The sequence below is a fragment of the Pygocentrus nattereri genome, chromosome 9, assembly GCF_015220715.1.
Source record: "Pygocentrus nattereri isolate fPygNat1 chromosome 9, fPygNat1.pri, whole genome shotgun sequence".
Classification (NCBI taxonomy): domain Eukaryota; kingdom Metazoa; phylum Chordata; class Actinopteri; order Characiformes; family Serrasalmidae; genus Pygocentrus; species Pygocentrus nattereri.
The window spans coordinates 39,794,097-39,817,517 of NC_051219.1; the positions used below are offsets into that span (position 1 = coordinate 39,794,097).

General features: G+C 38.9%; 2 protein-coding genes across 3 annotated transcripts; both read right to left on the minus strand.

Moving 5' to 3' along the window:
* Positions 1-1,644: 1,644 nt before the first annotated feature.
* On the minus strand, positions 1,645-11,746 carry LOC108435246 (acidic mammalian chitinase-like). Of its 2 annotated transcripts, XM_037541037.1 has the most exons (14): positions 11,602-11,711; positions 11,254-11,309; positions 11,123-11,149; positions 10,192-10,396; positions 9,658-9,714; positions 9,405-9,570; positions 9,110-9,234; positions 8,128-8,251; positions 7,826-8,008; positions 7,152-7,268; positions 6,936-7,068; positions 4,369-4,461; positions 2,121-2,213; positions 1,645-2,039 (listed from the first exon to the last, which is right to left on the minus strand). In XM_037541037.1, the coding sequence occupies exons 2-14, from the start codon at positions 11,273-11,275 to the stop codon at positions 1,999-2,001; spliced, it is 1,386 nt and encodes a 461-aa protein (XP_037396934.1). In that variant the 5' UTR covers positions 11,276-11,309; positions 11,602-11,711; the 3' UTR covers positions 1,645-1,998. The 2 variants fall into 2 exon arrangements, with proteins under 2 accessions (XP_037396934.1, XP_037396933.1); XM_037541036.1 differs by lacking the exons at positions 11,123-11,149; positions 11,254-11,309 and having other exon boundaries at positions 11,602-11,746.
* Positions 11,747-16,109: 4,363 nt separating this feature from the next.
* Positions 16,110-23,421, minus strand: LOC108435245 (acidic mammalian chitinase-like). Its single transcript, XM_017710948.2, has 11 exons — positions 23,334-23,421; positions 23,199-23,225; positions 22,598-22,802; positions 22,274-22,330; positions 22,021-22,186; positions 21,726-21,850; positions 19,864-19,987; positions 19,564-19,746; positions 18,890-19,006; positions 18,674-18,806; positions 16,110-16,820 (listed from the first exon to the last, which is right to left on the minus strand). The coding sequence occupies exons 1-11, from the start codon at positions 23,356-23,358 to the stop codon at positions 16,519-16,521; spliced, it is 1,464 nt and encodes a 487-aa protein (XP_017566437.2). The 5' UTR covers positions 23,359-23,421; the 3' UTR covers positions 16,110-16,518.

Consider the following 23,421-nt stretch of genomic DNA (forward strand, 5'->3'; position numbering starts at 1 on the left):
TGTATGCTGTAGCCTTAAGATTACCTATCCCTGGAACTAAGGAGCAAGCCCAATCCCTAAAAACCATCCCCAGACCATTATCCCTCCTCCGCCAAACTTTACTGTTGGCATTGTTCAATCCAGCAGGTAGTTTTTTCCTGGCAAATGCTTAACTCCTGACGCTTAGTACATGTGCTGAAGTTGAAAACTTTACCAGTGGTAAAAATGCCATTCAGCATAATGAGAAACTGTAGTGTACAATTAAATTTCTGTCAAAGTATCCAAATTGCAAGTTTGTTATAATTATATTTATTTTGCATGTGTGACAAAGGTCACACCTTTACATAGTTTTGTCAAGAAATTAGCTAATGTTATGGCAAATGAGGCAAATTGTCATCATTTGGTTAGCCACAGCATTTTAAACTGGAAACTCAACGACATGTAGGGAAACTACGTGTGCTGCGCTTTCTCATTACGTTGAATGAGACATTCTGTAACACTTGTCTAACTTGGTAATTTGGAATTCTGTTGTGAGTGATACAATAGAGACTATGGAACTTTTACATGCTACTTGCTTCAGCACTGTGCTCTGAGGCTTTGTGGCTGAGACGTTGTTGCTCCTAGACGCTTTCATTTCACAATAACAGCACTTACAGTTGACTGGGGCAGATCTAGCAGGAAGAAATTGCACAAACATGTGGCAGAGGTGGCATCACTCGAAAGTGCCACGTCACTGAGCTCTTCGGTATGACCCATTCTACTGTCTATTTGGTCATATAGTGTATTTTCCCATTTGAAGACCATGAATTAATGGTGTTGATGGGGACATGCTAAATGGTGCATACAGTGTCAGTCTGGCTTTTAGTTTGTAATTATTTTTATTTTTTTGGTAACATTAAAAAAAATAAATTACATGCAAATGCAGGGACTAAATGCTAGTGTTAGTAATGATAATCAAATACAAAATTTATGTCATTGAAAATATAGTGGCAGGCGTTTTCTTAAGAGGAATACCTGTTGATCACTGAAGGGTCTGCATGCATAGGGACCCTCCAGACACCCGCAGTCATATTTGTGTACTTTCTAAATACAAAATACCTTTTTGGTGTGATATTTTTTTTTTTTTTTTTTTTTTTTTTTTAAAACATAAATCAAAATTAGGGGCAGTCGTGGGCTGGAGGTTAGGGATCTGGCCCTGTGACCAGAAGGTTGCCGGTTCGATCCCCAGCGCCGACAGTCCATGACTGAGGTGTCCTTGAGCAAGACACCTAACCCCCAATTGCTCCCTGGGCGCTGTGGATATGGCTGCCCACCACTCCGGGCAAGTGTGCTCACTGCCCCCTAGTGTGTGTGTGTGTATTCACTAGTGTGTATGTGGTGTTTCACTTCACGGATGGGTTAAATGCGGAGGTGAAATTTCCCCGTTTGTGGGATTAAAAACGTATCACTTACCAATGCGACTGTTCAGAACATTGGAAAACATTTCTCTATTCATAGCACAATACATCCTTCAACATATGTGCTCCCCATTGTGTAGTTCGAAAGAAAAGAAAGGAAAAAAAAAAAAAAAAACATAAATCATAGGTTTTTATATTTGAAATGAAATTGTTTTTGGATAATTTTTATGTATGCGATATTGCTTGAAACACTGACAACTGACAAACATTCTCTTTCCTGATGTTTATTGACTTAGATGCATATTTCTGAGTTTTTGTTGAGTAATAACATTTTTACATTTCTTATGGACTTTTATAGACTTAATATATAATCTCTGTACAGTACAGCGCTATAAATGCAGTTACCTCAAAAATGTAAGTATAGGCGTTACAGTGAATGTGGCAAACCACACCTTTTACACTAGTAAGTCAGTAGGTTAGCCAGGGCTAATATATGCTAATATTTTTTTTTTAGTCAGAAAACATTATGGATATAAGCATTATGGTCATAAAAATACACATATATTAATATAAGAAGTCATTATGGATGTCTATCAGGTCAATGTCCTGTGTTCAGTTATGCTTACAGCGTCCAGCACTTGAAGTTGTTACTGTAGACAGTTCCTGCAGGACAGTACTGTGTGAATGTCCTGCCACTGACACACTGGATGAAAGACATTCAGTAATCAGGATTTGGATAGATACCTTCAGGCTTGCCCTCGCAGAACTCAGAGACTGGAGCTTCAGTGGGGGGAGCAGGGGGTACAGTAGTTTTGTGGGACTCCGGAGATATGGTTTCTGTTATTCCAGGCCAATGTGTGGAGTTTTGAGAGAGAAAGAGAGAGGGAAGAGGAGGCAAGAATAGCAGAGACAGGACATGAGTCACTTATTGTTACCATAAAAAGAAATGGTGCTATAAATCTCTACTTAAGTAGCAGTACAGCTACTGTAGTTATGGTTATCTTTTATATAAAAGTATTCATAACTTCAACTAAACGTTAATACATTATTCACTTAAAAACTATTTGGGTAATTTTTTATTTACCAAAACAGTTAAATTACTGATTTACAGAATTTTTGAGTTACTTTAAAGCTGCACTGTGTAAGTTCTGGGGATTTGGAGACCTCTCTGGTGGAAATGTGTAAGTGCATGACCTCTTCTTCCAGCGGATTAATCTCATGATTGTCAGCGTGTTGACAGAGTATTCACAGAGAACTCCATCAGAACTTGGTGAATGGCATGTAAGTGAATCATGTACTACTGTTATTATATCTTTAACAGGATGCTTTGTGTTTGAGACCAGCAGGTAGTGTTTTCCTGGCATCTGCTTAACTCCTGACGCTCAGTACATGTGCTGAAGTTGAACACTTTACCAGTGGTAAAAATGCCATTCAGCATAATGAGAAACTGTAGTGTACAATTCTATTTCTGTCAAAGTATCCAAATTGCAAGTTTGTTATAATTATATTTATTTTGCATGTGTGACAAAGGTCACACCTTTACATAGTTTTGTCAAGAAATTAGCTAATGTTATGGCAAATGAGGCAAATTGTCATCATTTGGTTAGCCACAGCATTTTAAACTGGAAACTCAACGACATGTAGGGAAACTACGTGTGCTGCGCTTTCTCATTACGTTGAATGAGACATTCTGTAACACTTGTCTAACTTGGTAATTTGGAATTCTGTTGTGAGTGATACAATAGAGACTATGGAACTTTTACATGCTACTTGCTTCAGCACTGTGCTCTGAGGCTTTGTGGCTGAGATGTTGTTGCTCCTAGACGCTTTCATTTCACAATAACAGCACTTACAGTTGACTGGGGCAGATCTAGCAGGAAGAAATTGCACAAACTAACATGTGGCAGAGGTGGCATCACTCGAAAGTGCCACGTCACTGAGCTCTTCGGTATGACCCATTCTACTGTCTATTTGGTCATATAGTGTATTTTCCCATTTGAAGACCATGAATTAATGGTGTTGATGGGGACATGCTAAATGGTGCATACAGTGTCAGTCTGGCTTTTAGTTTGTAATTATTTTTATTTTTTTTGGTAACATTAAAAAAAAAAAATTACATACAAATGCAGGGACTAAATGCTAGTGTTAGTAATGATAATCATACAATTTGACCTTAAATTTTTTAAATTCTCTCACTTCAATGTCACTGGTTTTATTGGTTCACACATCAGTGCAAATGGGAAGCAGATACTTGCAAATACAAAATTTGTGTCATTGAAAATATAGTGGCAGGCGTTTTCTTAAGAGGAATACCTGTTGATCACTGAAGGGTCTGCATGCATAGGGACCCTCCAGACACCCGCAGTCATATTTGTGTACTTTATAAATACAAAATACCTTTTTGGTGTTATTTTTTTTAAAAAACATAAATCATAGGTTTTTATATTTGAAATGAAATTGTTTTGGATCATTTTTATGTATGAGATATTGCTTGAAACACTGACAACTGACAAACATTCTCTTTCCTGATGTTTATTGACTTAGATGCATATTTCTGAGTTTTTGTTGAGTAATAACATTTTTACATTTCTTATGGACTTTTATAGACTCAACATATAATCTCTGTACAGTACAGCGCTATAAATGCAGTTACCTCAAAAATGTAAGTATAGGCGTTACAGTGAATGTGGCAAACCACACCTTTTACACTAGTAAGTCAGTAGGTTAGCCAGGGCTAATATATGCTAATATTTTTTTTTTAGTCAGAAAACATTATGGATATAAGCATTATGGTCATAAAAATACACATATATTAATATAAGAAGTCATTATGGATGTCTATCAGGTCAATGTCCTGTGTTCAGTTATGCTTACAGCATCCAGCACTTGAAGTTGTTACTGTAGACAGTTCCTGCAGGACAGTACTGTGTGAATGTCCTGCCACTGACACACTGGATGAAAGACATTCAGTAATCAGGATTTGGATAGATACCTTCAGGCTTGCCCTCGCTGGACTCCGAGACTGGAGCATCAGTGGGGGTAGCAGGGGGTACAGTAGTTTTGTGGGACTCCGGAGATATGGTTTCTGTTATTCCAGGCCAATGTGTGGAGTTTTGAGAGAGGAAGAGAGAGGGAAGAGGAGGCAAGAATAGCAGAGACAGGACATGAGTCACTTATTGCAACCATAAAAAGAAACGGTGCTATAAATCTCTACTTAAGTAGCAGTACAGCTACTGTAGTTATGGTTATCTTTTATATAAAAGTATTCATAACTTCACCTAAACGTTAATACATTATTCACTTAAAAACTATTTGGGTAATTTTTTATTTACCAAAACAGTTAAATTACTGATTTACAGAATTTTTGAGTTACTTTAAAGCTGCACTGTGTAAGTTCTGGGGATTTGGAAATGTGTAAGTGCATGACCTCTTCTTCCAGCGGATTCTTCTTTAAGCAACAAAGGTAAAAACATTGCCTTCAGTATCCATTTTGTGCTGATTATAACGAAAGAATCACTGTTTTCTTCACAATTTTGTTAAATGACATAAGTAAAAGTTGCGCTAATGTTACCTCGATTCTATTCAGCTTAAAGATCAGTGGTAAGACTGGCAGTCGGAGTTGGATGAGCACAGCAGGAATTCCCAATGCATTCTATCAAACTGTAAGGCTGAGGGTTATAATGCTGTGCTACAGAATACTGTGTAACAGAACTAACTCTAGTTTTAGGCCACAATGTCTCTTTAAAGCTAATATTCACCTTACAGAAAGAAGCTCCAGTACTCAGTGTTTCTCTAAGTTTCACTAGGCTACCAAAGGTAACCCATTAACTTTCCTCTAATGTGTTTTAATAATGTACTGCAGGGCACATTGCAGTTGTAATATATAACAATATGATTGCAAAAGCGATATTTTGTTTTTTCCCACCCTACTTACAGGGGGGAAATGTACTTATCTCTAGTGTAATTACAACCTGTGTAAACTCTGTATAAAATGTAAATAAAAACAGAATGCAATGATTAGCAAATCTCATAGAGCCACATTTTATTCCCAATAGAGCACAGATCGCATATCAAATGTTGAAAGTGGGACATTTTACCATGTCATGAAAAACATTAACTCATTTAGAACTTGATGGCAGAAACACATCTCAAAAAAGTTGGGACAGGTGCAACAAAAGGCTGGAAAAGTATGTGATAATAATAAAAAACAATTTGCAACTAACTCACATGACTGGGTACAAAAAGAGCATTTTAGAGAGGCAGAGTCTCTCAGACTTTGGAAATCCCACCATCTACAGTACATAATATCATCAAAAGATACAGAAAATTCTTTGTATGCAAGGGACCAGGCCGACGGTCAATATCGATGCTCGTGATTTTTGGGCCCTCAGTTGGCGCTGCATTAAAAACAGGCATGATTCTGTATTGGATATCACTGCATGGGCTCAGGAACACTTCTAGAAATCATTGTATGTGAACACAGTTTGCCCTGCAAGCCACAAAATGGAAAACTGTTCTGTGGTCAGATGAATCGAGATTTTTGGAAACCACGGGCTCTGTAGCCTGCGGACTCCAGAGGAGATGGACCATCCAGCTTGTTATCAACGCATAGTTCAAAAGCCTGCATCTCTGATGATTTGGGGTTGCATTAGTGTCTACGGCGAGAGCAGCTTATACATCTGGAAAAGCAATCTCAATGCTGAACAGTATATAGAGGTATTAGAACAACATATCGCTGTTGTCGGAAGAAAACCTCATATCTCCGTTTTTAACGTTTTTCAGTTTTTGACATAATGTGAAAATGCCTGTTACTCTTTACATTGTGTGTAAATTTCATGATGAATGGACCAAAAGAAATGGCCCAAAATGACTTGGAAAAATGTCTGGTTCCATGGACTTACATTAAAAGTAATGTATGTTTTTTCCTTCTCCTGTAAAGTTATCATTTTGGAGATACAAGGTTTTCTTCTGACAGCAGCGATATGTTCCCATATAGACAATGTCTCTTTCAAGGCCTTGCATGTTTTAGCAAGACAATGCTAAACCACATACTGCATCCATCACAACAGCATGGCTTCGCAGAAGAAGAGTCCAGAACTGACTGAACTGCTGAACTGACCTGCCTACAGTCCAGACTTTTCAACATTAGAAAACATTTGGCACATCAAGAAACGAAAAATCTGGCAAAGAAGACCCAGGACTGTTGAACAGCTAGAATCCTACATGAGACAAGAATGGGACAACATTCCTCTCCCAAAACTCCAACAGACTGTTGTTAAAAGAAGAGAGGATAATACACAACGGTAGACATGGCCTTGTCCCAACTTTTTTGTGATGCTTTGCTGCCATCAAGTTTTAAACGGTTTAATGTTTTTCATTAAATGGTAAAATGTCTCACTTTCCACATCTGATGTGTTCCATGTTCTGCTGTGAATAAAACATGGCTCTATGAGATTTGCAAATCGTTCCATTGCTTTTATTTGCATTTATTTACATTTTACATAATGTTCCCATTTTTTGGAATTGGGGTTGTAATTACTTTCCACCATAATAATGCACCTATATTCAGGAGTTTCTTGAGGTGACTGATAAGGGGATAGTTTCCTTTCCCACAGAACTGCCCCGCAAAGTCGTCCAGGTCCAGAGTCCAGACGAAGGCTCCTCCAAAATTATTGTCTTTCAGATAGCGCACCTGAAACAGGACAGGAACCATTAAGACATTCCTAGAATCAGTAAAGAAACATAAAATTGCAGAAGACAAACTTTTGTGCATACCTTTGTTTCGTAGCTCTCCTGAGTGTCAAATCCAACCCATTCATTTCCTTTGGTAGCATAAGGTACTTTCTGATCTTCAATCCACTGTACGCTGGTTCCTTGAAGGAAGGTGCAGATCTAATAGGGATGAAACATTTATTAAAATGCTATTAAAGTGATAGTTTGGCCAGAATCTAATGGACACAATTTTCCCTTTACCCCAAATTTATTCAAGCAGCAAAGATAAGGTGTCTGAAGTGCGCTGCTTTAGTTTAGCAGATAGACATGCTTATGACTTGATGCTGTTATGTCATACTGTTATCCATAAAACAGTCATACAGTGTACGACATGCTGTTATCTATAAAAATAGATATCTGCCTTCACAGTTAACAGTGTGTCGTGCAGTGTCAGAAAACACACAAGCAAGTCTATTTGATGTTACATAACAGCACAGATTGAGGGAAGTCTGAGGTGAATTCGGGACGCAGTTTGCACAACGCTGATTGTTGCCTCATTGCTCCAGTGCAAAACTACACTCAATCAAATGTATTTCAGCTGATCAACTACATTTGAAATAAAGGCCAACAGTGTGTCCACTTGATGCTTCACTAAACAACTGCTATGAGCTCTATATGAGGTGCTACAGCAGGTGATGAAGCATGTGTTAGTGTGGCTGACTGAGCTGTGGACAGACCTCGTAGTAGGACCACAATCCTGCCTCTCTGGTATAAGTCCCAGCAGAAGCAGCACCATTGGCTGGAGCTCCAACTCCACTGGCTGTAGATGTCAGACGGAAGGTCCTACCATACGTGGCAAAACCCATCCTCAGCTTTTCTGCAGGGGCTCCCTGATCCCTCCAGTACTTCATTACATAATCCTGAAAAATGAACATGAGAGTGAGCATGTGTGTGTTTCTTCATTCTGTTATTCCTTTTGCCCCTATTGTGGAGTTAATACTAGTACTAATACTACTAGAAGCTGGAGGCCTGTTTTTACAGTGTTGAGGTGGATATGGTATCCTTGGTCATGGGAACTACGGTACAGAGGACTGTTGTGCCCAGTGAAATTGTCCCAAGCCCCATGGAAGTCATAGGTCATCACGCTGATGGAATCCAGATACCTGTTTCAGAAATAAAAGTCATTGTAATCAAGTGGACAATGATGTTAATCTAATTTAATGTCAATTAAGCATCACTTTCTTTGTCCCTTGGCTACAAAATGGGATGGATCAGCTCTGTATGCCATGTAGCATTAACATTTTGCAATATTTTAAAAAATATAAAACTATATTATATATTACTATATTGTTTTTTTATACTGTATAATTACTGTGTTACTTCACAGTTGTAAATTAATTGCTAAGAAGCCTGAGAGCGGTAATAATGTTTAGGTGTTTCCAGGATAATTAATAGAACACTGAAATTGGAGGAAAAAAGTCTGCAAATATGGAATTGCTTAATAATTATTCAATTATGATCTTATTATTAAAATCTGTAATACTGCATAAAATATGATTTTTAAATTGTAATATTTCAACCTACATTTAAGTTTTTATTATATATAAAATAACAAAAAATCAACACAACAAATGATTCAATATCACAAGTGATAACAAATGATAGGAAATCTTATATAATTGTAAGTGAATGAGATCTAGTCGTATGCTAACGTTAGCACACCCCCAGTCAAATCACATCTTTCTGGAGAATTTCTGTTTATCTGAGGAGATAAAATAAAACAAAAACATAAAATATAAAATGTACCATACATTTTGTACAGGTCACATTTGATGCTGCATTTTCCAGTTTGTTAAATTTTTCAAATAAACAGTAAATGTATAGTTATACGTACAGAAGTGTGTTCTCTAGAGGATGTGTGACTTATTTTCACTTCAAAATCTTCAAGTCATTTGACCAGGGGCATGTCGACTTTGCATACTACGTTGAATACAATGAAACTGTTTTAATTTGTAGCTTACTTGGCGATTTCAGCAATTTCATAGCCATTGTCTATATTTTCTTTCGCAGCAGCCACTGCAGCTGTGAGCAATAGTCTGGGCTGTCCAGTAGCCTTGGGTTCAGCCTCATAGGCCTCCAGAAGCTCCTGCAGGAACATATGAACAGGTCATAACATCTATAATTAAACACAATATGTGATCAAAGTCAGAGTTTCTTCTCATTCTGAACTTGTTTTCATGCAGTTCTTATTGAAGCCTTTAGCTGCCTGAATAGAGCTGCAGAATCCAGTCACTACATAACAGCTGGAGTGCTGACCTTGCATAGCACAGTGAATCTCTGCTTGTCCTTCGCTGGGCTGCCCCGGCCTCCGGGATACTGCCAGTCCAGATCCAGCCCATCGAAGCCGTGAGTTCTCAGGAATTTGATGGAGGACTGGATAAATGTCTGTCTGTTTGCTGGAGTGGACACCATGGTGGTGAACCTGGACAGATAAGCATGTAGTTCCATGATAAGACATCTGTGATATGTGCTTCTGCAGAGATTCTTTGAAGTATTTCAAATCACTCACTGAGCTGAACCGAAGTTCCATCCTCCAACAGCCAGAAGTGTTTTCAAGCTGGGGTTTCTGTTAAATGCATTAAAAACCAGTAGGCTTGTCAAAATTATCCAGAATACATCATCAGCATGAAGAGTTTCATTTCAAATCATTGCAGACCACTCCCTTACAAAAGTCACCAGACGTTCACATGTGAAAAAGTTGTTTGCACACTTCACATTTAAAAAATGTGTTAACAATGTGAAAATATATGTGAGCACTCAAATGTGGTTTCTGCGCAGTTCACGTGTGAAATGCCTGTGACCGTTTTAGTAAGGGCTTTCAAGAACTTCCTTTTATTGTCGTGATATACAGCAGGGAGTTGCCATATACATACAAGAAATACCAGTGCTATATTATGACTAGAACCACCTTTACTGGAGAAATTAAAACATGTTTTCCATTGTATGTCAGCTGTTATTCTTTACAAAAACAAATCTTGTGTCCAAAATGGTTACAAATGGAAATACAGTATTTCAAAATGAAATTCTTCATCTGCTTACATACCTTTGCTTCAGACCATTAAGAGACTTGTAGAGAGTCTCATAGTTCCCCTCATGGGCGACCAGCTCATTTGCGCTGTTAATGACTGAGAAGGCGTAGATCAGGTGTGTGCACAGCTGGGGATCAATATTTCCAGGCATGTACCTCCCAGGACCAGGCCTGTACTGGGACCAGCTTGTGAAGTAGCATATAAGCTGAGAAGCTGAACCTTATTTACAATAACCCAAACAGATTCATCAGTTATATGTATGTCCATAAATATACACACACGTATACGAGTGTCACAGATCACAGCATGTTAACTATAGTGGTTGCTGTAGTGGAGTGGGTAACGCCTCTGCCTTCTACGCTGTAGACTGGGGTTCAATCCCCTACCAGGGCAAGCACCCTGCACTATACCAATAAGAGTCCTTGGGCAAGACTCCTAACACCACCTTCGCCTACCAGTGTATATTGATCAAATTGTAAGTCGCTCTGGATAAGAGCGTCAGCCAAATGCCTAAAATGTAAATATCTCTGCACCTTATTCTCATTACCCTTGTCCAGAAATGAGTGCTGTGCCGGTGCTGCACTGTCCTGTCTGTTTAATTTATCGTATGTATTATATTGTGTCTAGCTTCACACACGATGTCTGCACGTTCACACTTTGTACATTTTGTTCCTTGTTGCACTGTGTTGTTCCTGGAGGAACGTAATTTCCCTCCACTGTGTACTTCTACATAGACGGAGTGACAATAAAAGCCTCTTGACTCTTGACACATCTTCTAAGCTGCTTCTCCTTCTGGGTCGCAGAGTGTGCTGGAGCCTAGCCCAGCTGAAGGCAGTATACACCCCGGACTGGTCGCCAGTCCATCACAGGGTATATAAATATATAGGAATATAAAAATATTAATCCTTCCTTAATTGATTTCTAAAAGAAAAGGAAAAAACTCACCAAGATGACACATTAACAGGCAAAGGCCTAAAAAGGTAAAGCAAAAAACTGAAAATGTCAAGGCAAGGAAAGTTCACATGAAAGAAAAACAGTAAAAACACTTCAGCCAAATCCAGCTGCACAGTATCTACCTGCCAAGAGAGCAGGTCTCATCGTTGGAGCCTCGGTGTAAGCCCTGCTACAGCCTCTGCAGTGAGAATGACGAGAAATGTTCAAGCAGCCCAGACACAGAACCCGGATGGTATCGAGAGGCTAACGACAGCATTTCTAAACCACAGAGAAGTGGAAGACTGCAATCGCACTTCCAGTCTTAGTTTGGTGAACCCACCAGAGAAGGAAGGAGGATGTGGTGGTATCGAGATGTTATAGATAGAGAGCCCGTCGAGTTTATACCAGATGTTAACACAAATTAGTCACACGTACTGACCCTCAAGCTGCTGCACTGCAACAAAAGGCAAGACATCCTACCCAAAGCTTACCAGCAGTCCAGAGTGCAGGTGGCTCATGGCCTAGCTCGGTCAGCGCTTCTCTCGGATTAACTTGGGACTCCATACAGTGATGTGTCACAAAGCCTTTCTATCTGCCCTCACTTTACAGCAAAAACAAGTGTCTGCAGTCTTTCCTTTCATATCCAGTGAAACTGAAAGTGCGGCATGGCAGGGGTGTAGAGCAGGGGTGGCAACTCAACCACTAAAAGGGCCATATAAAAAAATCCCAACAAATCATTTTGATATGACCCCAACTGGACATTGTCTGGTCCAACCTTTGTGGAGGGCACTCTATATTGTAGCTTGGTGGACCTTTAGTGCACAGATCCATCCACCATGTTTAATTAGGGGTATTTTCTGGCTGTTAAATTTCTTTAGAAATTTGTAAGAGTAAGAGTTTGCTTTAATCAGAGTTGAGGGGTTAGGTTGCCTCTTGGCTCAGCTTCAGTAAAGTTATTTATTTATTTATTGTTTATATTTGCTGTTTATATTTTATTTAATTTATTGTTTATATTTTACTGTTTATATTTGCACCATTTATACCCACAGACCTTAATCTGTATGTGCCTTATGTCACTTTAGTGTTCATTTCAGGACCTTCTTATATTTAGATTTTTTTATTCTATTTTCTACAGTTAGTGTATTTTTACAATCAGGGTTTAGCATTTTTTAGTGTCTATTTAAATTCACACTTTTCCTGTTTACCATCTATTTAATGTTACTGCTACACCATGGGGTCTGAGAGTAATTTCAGTACACTGTATGTTCTGTACATATTGTAGTATTGATGATAAAGCTGACTTGACTTATTTTCCTGTACCAGGTTGTGTAGGGCAGCTAAGTTTATGTCCTGGCCAGTTTCTTTTTTTTTTAGAGCCATTTGCCAACTGTGGAAAATCCACACAGTGAAACACCCACATACATTCACACTAGTGAACACACACACACACACATACACACACACACTCACACACACAGGGGGCAGTGAGCACACTTGTCCAGAGCGGCTGGCAGCCGTATCCACGGCACCCGGGGAGCAATTAGGGGTCAGGTGCCTTGCTCAAGGACTGGCAGCAGAAGGGATCGAACCAGAACCCTCTGCGTGAGCATGTGACTTCAAGATCACCAGGTTCCACCTATCAGCTTCCCCTGACTATTGATGTTTTTCAGTTGTTGTGTATGTCATGTGACTAGATCCAGTTAGTTTGTGAGCCCGGGGTTTAGGATAGGCTAGTTGGGAGGTTTTGGGAATTCTTTTCTATGTTTTTTTACTTCCGTTTTGGATTTTGGACAAACTAGTAACGCCTCTTTTGCACATTTTATCCACATGCTGGTTTATGGTAGCTACTACTACAGACCATAGCCCTGTAGATCTAACAACTTCTCATTTTGAAAGGTGGCGTTTCAGTGTGTTTCTTCTCCAGAATGTAGATTTCTAAATATGTAGGTTTCTAAAATACATTACTAGCAGCTTAAACTATTTATTGATATTAATAATACCCCTGAAGTCTTTCCTCATGGGCTTTAGTAAACAACAAAATACATTACAAGAAGTTGATACGTTTTGTTTGCCTCTAATATATCAAAACGTGTTCATTCAAAAATACTAAGGCCCAATCCCATTTCACCCCTCGCCCCTACCACTTAGCCCCAACATTTTCTATGGGATACTTTACTACAAAATACTCCCACAAATGTGGGTCATTGATTGCAAACAAGATGTGTTAATTTGCACACACAAAAAAGTAATTTTCCAAACAAATTCATTCAAGAGCATGTTGCATAAATGAGTACACCCCAATGAAACCCTTAGGAGCACAGCTAAAGTTTAGACTACAAAGTTCTAATTAAGTTAAGTGATACTTTTTTAATCCCTCAACCGGGGAAATTCCACCTCCGCATTTACCCCATCCATGAAGTGAAACACCACATACACACTAGTGAATACACACACACTAGGGGGCAGTGAGAACACTTGCCCGGAGCGGTGGGCAGCCCTATGCACAGCGCCTGGGGAGCAATCGGGGGTTAGGTGTCTTGCTCAAGGCGTACACTGCACAGGAATGGCATGAATGGGTGTCGTCCATTAAGGAAGCCTCTCCTAAAGCCCATGCACAAAAAAGCCCGCCTAGATTTTGCTGATGGCTTCCAAACTGTGTGGTGTCGCAAATGTGAGGAGCACAAAGAAAAATGCATGGTGCCTACAGTGAAACATGGTGGGGGCAGTATCCTTATGTGAGGCTGCATGAGTGCTGCTGGTGTCAGGGAGCTGCATTTCATTGATGGTATCATGAATTCACAGATGTACTGCTCTAGATTAAAAGAGAAGATGCTACTATCACTCTGTGCCCTGTGCGATGATCCAAAACACGCGTCTAAGGCCACTGTTGCATTTCTGAAGAAGAACAGGGTGAGAACAATTCAGTGGCCAAGTATGTATCCTGATCTGAACCCAGTGGAACACCTATGGGGAATTCGGAAGATACAAGTGGAGCATCACTCTCCATCCAGCATCCAAGCTCTAAAAGAGGTAATTCTTGAAGAATGGAAAAAGATTGATGTTTTAATATATCTGCAGCTTATTCATTCCATGCCTAGAAGACTTGGTGCTGTCCTTAAAAATCGTGGTCATACAAAACCATCAGGATTGACTTTGTGAAAGAGGTTCAGTCAATTGAGCAACATCAGAAAGCAGATTTGTTCAGTGATGCAGTACTTAGAAGTGATCAAGGAGCAGGAAGAGGACTAGCAGGAGGTGGTCTGGCCCAGTGACACCCTCTTCAGACACTTTGAGCTGATGGAGGAGCTACAGCACAACCTGGAGGAGAAGAGGCTGCATCATCTAAAGTTAGTCCTGGGTGAATTGTGGGAATTGTAGTGCAGTTGTTTATAGTGTAGATGTTTAGAGGTGGGATGCTAAGGTGTTAGAAATAAAGGTCTCTAATCGCTGTTTTTCTCTGTCTTCCAGTTCAGGCACTACTTAACCTGAGTGACACGTCAGGCTCATTAGGGCACTACGTGTCCCTCCAGCTGAAGCTACAGTGCAACCTTAAGGTGAGGACACAGCTGCAGCACACACTAGTCTAAGCCCCATCCTAACTGTGGCTGGAACACACCAACACAGATTGCAGTGGTGATGACGCACCTTTGGCTTACTATTAACTAATAAAATATGCATATGCAACATCAACATTGTTTACATGGTCATTTCTCATTTCTGTATGTAATTACATTCACATTTAGCTATAGCTATATTTAAGTTTTGCTCCCTCTAAAGGACAGCTGTGACATCACCCAGTCACTGTAGGAGGACAGAGGCCCATGTTCCACCATTTCCATGGAACAGTCAGTGTAGTGAGTCTTTATGAAGCATACTGGCCACTGACATTATCACAATGTCCATGACAGTGCATTAAATGTGATACTGTACTGCACTCTCTCCTCAGTTTCATGTGAAATTAACTTCCGAAATCAAAACAAGATCACTTACTGAGATCTTGAACAAACTATATTCAAAAATGATAATCAATTAATCAATGAACAAAGACCCTCAAGCAAAAAAATAGATCTGTGATGTAGACAAACAGAAAGAGAAATCTGCTTATGGCTTTGTTCACATTGCTCCAACTGAAATTTTGCTGATATCTCTCTGACATGATGGTTAAAAGGTAAAGACAGTAGGCAGAACTTGGCTTGAATATACAGAGTAATTCATATTAGATGTTGAAAGGCATTTTAGTGGAGTGGATTCCATTTTCAGCGAAAATGATGCAGTTTTCCATTTTCTAGGAGATGGAAGCTAGTACAATAGAGTATTACGACCCGGTCTAGGTCAGGCCGTAACAATATGAAGAGTGAGTTTGAACTGTGATGTGGATGAGAGGAAACGGCGCTAGTAGCTCTTTATGAAGCAGTTTTAGTTTAAGGGTTGTCCCATTTCATAGGGCAATATTTCAGCCATTTCCCCTTGTAACTCAGTTCTAAAGGGTAGGGGTATAAAGAAGAAATGACATTGGGCCTAAGAGGGGTGAATCCATCATCTGGAGACTTCACAGAAACTTGTCTTTGAAGAAAGTAGGGACAGTCTATCATTTAAAGCTGAATTCAAAGATACTGTCAGTACACGAGTACAATTCCTAAATAGAATTAAATAGAATTCCTTCCAGATTTCACAGGTCTCCTCTTTGTCTCTGGTTTGTGACATGAGTAACAATTTTCTGTTCCCACCAAAGTTTCAACCAAAGTTGAAACTGAGCAAGCTTTAAGATTTACAAACATGCCACAGCATGTTGTAAAGTTTTCAGAGCTGACATGGGCATAGCTACACCTGCTAGTCTATGAAGGACCAACTGAGTGAAGCAGTTTGTTTCAGCGCCACCCGAAGGCAGACCAGTGCTGCAGCTTTTGTTAAGTATATCAAAGACAAAAGAAGCTCATCAAATAAATTGTTTGGGATCCTTTCATGTATGTGATATTGCTGGATCTGAAAGAACTGACAATTGACAGTAAACTGATATTTATTGACTCAGATGCATATGTCTCAGAATTTACTCTGGTTGAATGCTAACATTTTAACATTCATTAGTACAGATGTCACTGTAGACGCAACATATCTCTGTACAGTACAAAATTATTAAGTGCAGTTAGCTCAACAGTGTAAGTCTATACCTTACAGTGAATGGCAAGCAACACAATTCGTTCCACTAAAGGATGTAAATGACCATTAGGTAGTACACATGCAATACTTTCTATAGTAGTATCAAGCCAGTAGGTAAGCCGTGACTAATATATGCCAGGAATGTAACTTATGTTTTGCAAATATATTAATATACTCATACAAAGTGCTTGTAAATGCATATCAGGTTAATGTGCTGTGTTTAGTTATGCTTACAGCGTCCAGTTACAATTCTATGACCAGTTGCAGCACTTGCACTTATCATTGTAGACTGTTCCTGAAGGACAGTACTGTGTGAATGTCCTGCCATTGGCACAATGGATGAAGGACTTTTGGTCATCAGGATTTGGGTAGACACCATCAGGCTTGCCTGTGCAGAGCTCAGAGCCTGGAGCTTCAGTGGGAGGAGCAGGAGGTGCAGTAGTTTTAAGAGGCTCAGCAGGTCCAGAAGTTTTAGGAGGCTCAGCATGTGTGGTTTCTGTGGTCCCGGGCCGAGGTGTAGGGTTTGGTGAGAGAGAAGGCAGAGGTGGCAGGTCTTTCAAGAACAGCCGAGAGACAGGGCGTTAGTCATCCACAGTTTCAAAACCGTAAGAAGAAACAGTGCTAGAAATGTACGTAAGCAAGAGTACTGTTCCTGTAGTGACGTTACTCTTAAAAATAAATGAAAAAAAGTAAGAAAAATTGTCAGCTGAAAAATTGCTTTGGTAATTATTTTGAGCTACTTTAAAGCTACACTATGTAAGTTTTGGGAATTTGGAGACCTCTCTGGTAGACACGTATAATTGCACGATCAGAGGAGAAGAACATTTTGTAACATTGGTTGTGCTTTGGACTCCTTCTCCAAGTAATCTGATGGTTGTGAGCACAATGAAAGTATTCAAAGAGAACGTAGTCAAACATGGTGAAGGACTTAGTATGACTTAGTAGACCTCTGACTTTATCCTCTGATGCTACAGGGTTTATTTTGGCTTTTCCATCATAATTTACATGAGCAAATTATAAGGCAAATTATTCAGTAACTGCATGAAATAAATTTAAATTTCTATTTATTTTTTTAAAAGCTCCCCAAATTAACACGTTTTATGATCTGTACATTTTGCTATATGCTTACAATTTACTGAAAAATAAATTGAAAGCCAAAAATCTATGATGCTCTTTGTATTATTTTATAAAAAATAATTTTTACAGAGCAGATCACTGAAGAGACGGAGTCTGTTTATAGTTTATAGCCCAGTTTTGTGGAAAAACAGGCTGACTTTCAGTTGAAAAGTTCAGCTTCTTTTATTATAAAGGTTTAAATTACGTCACCATCAATTTGACTGGAAAAAAGACACAGCCTCATTTGATGCCCAGCTTCTGAATGTAGCTTATGAAATATGAAAGATATGAATAATATGACTGTGCATTTTGGAACCACTGGCGTTTCCAAGGAGTTTAAGAGGCTACAGTTATTTGTAAATTCAGTTTCAGGTTTTGCAGGGTGACTTGTAGCAGTGCACAGACACCATATGTTAGCATGTGTTTTTGTCCTGACTCAGTAAAGCTGCTTCTTCTTTCATTCAACCAAAATGAAAAATTGTCTGTAAATTGTAAATGTTATTCATTTCCTACAGTGAGATTTTTGGGTTTAGCAACATTGAAAGCCCCTCTTCTGATGATGCATCCTGAAAGTGGAAGAAACTTTTGGAAAACCTTTTGAAAATTTTTTTTTTCCCTGAATAAATTTAGAAGCGCTGTTTTCTTTACAACCTTGTTAGATGATCAAAGTAAAAGTTACAGTAATGTAAGCTCAGTTCTGTTTAGCCCTTTAAGCAGTAGCCACGGTAGCAGTCAGTTTTGGTTGAGTACTGCAGGAATTCCTAATATATATTCTATCAGCTGTAACATAGATTGTTATGATGCTGTGTTACAGAATACTATATAACACAACAAACTCGAGTATTAGGCCAGAATGGCTCTTAGTTAATATTCACCTTACAGAAAGAATGTTTCATAAAGTGTTTCCTAAGATTCCACTAGGCTACCTACACTGTTAGAAATGGTTCTGAGCAGGTGTATTTTTAGTCCTTCAAGGTGCAAACAATGTAAATGTAAACTCAAAGATACAACAGTGGTATTAAGGTTCCAACTGAGTCCCTTAAATATGTTTATCCCAGTAGAAAAATAGATACTTGTACCTTTTCATAATGTTTTAAAAATACAACAGTCAAATACAAAGTCTAGAGATGAGACAGGGTGTTTAAGGTGACCCTTAAACGTTCTACTCAATCAGTTATTCCCAACCTTGGTCCTGCTCATTTGAATGTTTTCCCTCTTTCTCCACCAATGAATGTGCTTAATATACTTTAGTGTAATTAACTACTTAATAATTAAAGCTATATAGTGCACCTGAATTCAGGAGTTTCTTGAGGTGACTGATAAGGGGATAGTTTCCCTTCCTACAGAACTGCCCCGCAAAGTCGTCCAGGTCCAGAGCCCAGACGAAGGCTCCTCCAAAATTATTGTCTTTCAGATAGCGCACCTGAAACAGGACAGGAACCATTAAGACATTCCTAGAATCAGTAAAAAAACATAAAATTGCAGAAGACAAACTTTTGTACATACCTTTGTTTCGTAGCTCTCCTGAGTGTCAAATCCAACCCATTCATTTCCTTTGGTAGCATAAGGTACTTTCTGATCTTCAATCCACTGTACGCTGGTTCCTTGAAGGAAGGTGCAGATCTAATAGGGATGAAACATTTATTAAAATGCTATTAAAGTGATAGTTTGGCCAGAATCTAATGGACACAATTTTCCCTTTACCCCAAATTTATTCAAGCAGCAAAGATAAGGTGTCTGAAGTGCGCTGCTTTAGTTTAGCAGATAGACATGCTTATGGCTTGATGCTGTTATGTCATACTGTTATCCATAAAACAGTCATACAGTGTACGACATGCTGTTATCTATAAAAATAGATATCTGCCTTCACAGTTAACAGTGTGTCGTGCAGTGTCAGAAAACACACAAGCAAGTCTATTTGACGTTACATAACAGCACAGATTGAGGGAAGTCTGAGGTGAATTCGGGACGCAGTTTGCACAACGCTGATTGTTGCCTCATTGCTCCAGTGCAAAACTACACTCAATCAAATGTATTTCAGCTGATCAACTACATTTGAAATAAAGGCCAACAGTGTGTCCACTTGATGCTTCACTAAGCGACTGCTATGAGCTCTATATGAGGTGCTACAGCAGATGATGAAGCATGTGTTAGTGTGGCTGACTGAGCTGTGGACAGACCTCGTAGTAGGACCAGAATCCTGCCTCTCTGGTATAAGTCCCAGCAGAAGCAGCACCATTGGCTGGAGCTCCAACTCCACTGACTGTAGATGTCAGACGGAAGGTCCTACCATACGTGGCAAAACCCATCCTCAGCTTCTCTGCAGGGGCTCCCTGATCCCTCCAGTACTTCATTGCATAATCCTGAAAAATGAACATGAGAGTGAGCATGTGTGTGTTTCATATTTGTTATTCTTATTGCTCCTAGTGTGGAGTTAATGTAGTAATGTACTACTAAAGAAGCAGAAGGCATTTGTTTACAGTGTTAAAGTAGATGAGCTCTCCTCGGTCATGGGAACTACGGTACAGAGGACTGTTGTGCCCAGTGAAACTGTCCCAAGCCCCATGGAAGTCATAGGTCATCACGCTGATGAAATCCAGATACCTGTTTCAGAAATAAGTCATTGTAATCATTTGGGTGATGCTGGTAATCTATCTTTGAAGAAAGCATCACTTTTTTACTCTCAGCTGCAAAAACAGATGGGTGAGCTACATATGCCATGTACCATTAAACATGTGATATATATATATATATATATATATATATATATATATATATATATATATATATATATATATATATATATATATATATATATATATATATATATATACATATTACATATAAAATTATATTATTATGTAATAATGTAATGGGTGTAGTATGCTAGCCCTATGCTACCTCAGTTTTGTTTAATTAGTTGGAAGCCTAGAAGCTCTAATAATGTTTGTGTTTCTAGGCTGATGAATGGATTATTCTAAAATAGCCATAAACAATGAAATTCTTCATAATTGAGTTTTAAGTTTTTATAGTATATAAAACAACAAATTATGAATGTAAGAAAATATTTCAAGCTTTTGGATAATAATATTTAATACTATTAAAGGACTATTTTGATTCACTACTTAAATTCTATCAAATATAATACATTTCTAAGTGAATTAGATCTACAGTCATTTGCAAAGTTTTGAACATCCCATTGCATATTTTATTGATGCTCTAAGTGAAAATAAGTTAGCATATCCTCAACAGTGTTTCGTTTTCTTGCAGATTTTAATACAGTATGTCTGTGTATTTGAGCATATTAACATTTTGGAAAAAAGAACCATATTATTTTAATATGAAATGTACCATAAATTTTGCACATGCCGCTTCCCACTATGTTATATTCAGCAAATAAGCAGTAAATGTATTGTGGCCAATCAAAATCTGCCAAGCTCCGCCTTATTTTCTCAGCTCTCCAATTTCGGTTTAGCAATTGTTACATAATCGCAGTACATTACCAACGGTCATTAGCATAGGGACACAAGGTCCTTTGAAGTTCAGGAACTCCAAGACTCCAGACTTAACTGCCCTCTATGTTAATCTCTGTACAAGATGCTACACTGCCCGGAGTTCCAGGGTTACTTTGACTTCTTGACGTTTTCAGGTATGCAGCACACAAGCTGTAGGCAAACATGTAACATTGCTATGGTAAAAATGTAAAAGTTTATGAGCATCATTTACAAATTATGCTGGTAAAATGCAAAGTCCATAATTATTTTTTTTATTTGGACCACTAGTAATGTTGCTTTAGTCAAGTTTCAGTAGCTGCTCAGTTTGGGCTACTGGCTCTGTAGTTGGCTATATAAGCAAAGGCAATAGAAATTAAAGTTGTATTGTGTTGTCTATACATAATATACTACAATCAGCATGAGCCAGTTCAATGTTAACCAGCATATTCATGGTATACCAGCATTTAGCTAAGACTATTAAGAAATCATCAGATACATTAGGCTGTATTCAACTGTCTTCAACGGTCTTCAACTGTATGAGTAGCTAACTTTCCCTTTACCTGGGGTTTTGTACAGACAGCCTTTTATAACATTAGTTTAGTTTATGCTGAAGGAGAAATTTATAGTTGGTGTGAATCTCATATTTAGCAGTTATTTTTACTTGCTATGGGATGCAAGTCACACTTCTACAAAATGAACCTCACCAAATATTTTGATCCTAGTTACGGCCCTGGATGTGTTAAATTATTTTCACTCAGAAAATCAACAAATCATGTCGTTTGACCAGGGGTGTCCAAACTTTGCATACTATGTTGAATACAATGAAACTGTTTTAATTTGTAGCTTACTTGGCGATTTCAGCAATTTCATAGCCATTGTCTATATTTCCTTTCCCAGCAGCCACTGCAGCTGTGAGCAATAGTCTGGGCTGTCCAGTAGCCTTGGCTTCAGCCTCATAGGCCTCCAGAAGCTCCTGCAGGAACATATGAACAGGTCATAACATCTATAATTAAACACAATATGTGATCAAAGTCAGAGTTTCTTCTCATTCTGAACTTGTTTTCATGCAGTTCTTATTGAAGCCTTTAGCTGCCTGAATAGCACTGCAGAAGCCAGTCACTACATAACAGCTGGAGTGCTGACCTTGCAGAGCACAGTGTATCTCTGCTTGTCCTTCGCTGGGCTGCCCCGGCCTCCAGGATACTCCCAGTCCAGATCCAGCCCATCGAAGCCGTGAGTTCTCAGGAATTTGATGGAGGACTGGATAAATTTCTGTCTGTTTGCTGGAGTGGACACCATGGTGGTGAACCTGGACAGATAAGCATGTAGTTCCATGATAAGACATCTGTGATATGTGCTTCTGCAGAGATTCTTTGAAGTATTTCAAATCACTCACTGAGCTGAACCGAAGTTCCATCCTCCAACAGCCAGAAGTGTTTTCAAGCTGGGGTTTCTGTTAAATCAGACATTTATATCTAGCATTAGCAAGTAGGCTTGACAAAATGACCCAGAATAAATACATTATGAACATGAAGGGTTTCATTTCAAAACATATTATAGACTCAAGATTTTCTTTTGTGATATATATTGTTTGGAGTTGCCATATACATATAAGAAATATCAGTGCTGTATTATGATTAAAACTAAATGGATATATAGTATTTCGCAGTAAAACTCAAATCAACAGGTCAAATCATCTGCTCCCCTAAGGAAAACTTGCCTTTGCTTTAGACCGTTAAAAGACTTGTACAGAGTCTCATCGTTCCACTCAAAAGTGACCAGCTCATTTGCGCTGTTAATGACTGAGAAGGCGTAGATCAGGTGTGTGCACAGCTGGGGATCAACATTATCAGGCATGTACTTCCCAGTACCAGGCCTGTACTGGGACCAGTTTGTGAAGTAGCATATAAGATCAGTAGCTGAACCTAATTTACAAACAAACAAAAAAAAAACATATTTATCAGTTATATGCATACAGAGCGAGAGATGCATTGTAATATAAACATTTGTGTAGATATATTGAAATGTATTTAGAGCAGTCGTGGGCTGGAGGTTAGGGCCTTCCGGCCCTGTGACCGGAAGGTTGCCAGTTCGATCCCCAGTGCTGACCTGAAGGTCCTTGAGCAAGACACCTAACCCCCTGGGTGCCTGGGTGCCCACTGCTCCGGGCAAGTGTGCTCACTACCCCCTAGTGTGTATGTGGTGTTTCAGTTCATGGATGGGTTAAATGTGGAGGTGGGATTAAAATCACTTAATTTTAAATGCAAATATATTAATCCTTCATCAATTGATTCCTGAAATAATATGTATAAGAAACTCACCAAAATGACACAGTACCAGGCAAAGGCCTAAAAGGTAAAGCAATAACAGCAAATGTTAAAGTAAGAAATGCACAAAAGCTCATAGGAAATAAACAGCAAAAACATTTCAGCCAAATCCAGCTACACAGTATCTACCTGCCAGGAGAGTAAGTCTCGACATTGTAGCCTCAGTATTAGTCCTGCCACAGCCTCTGCAAGAATGAGGTGAAATCCTTTGGTTATA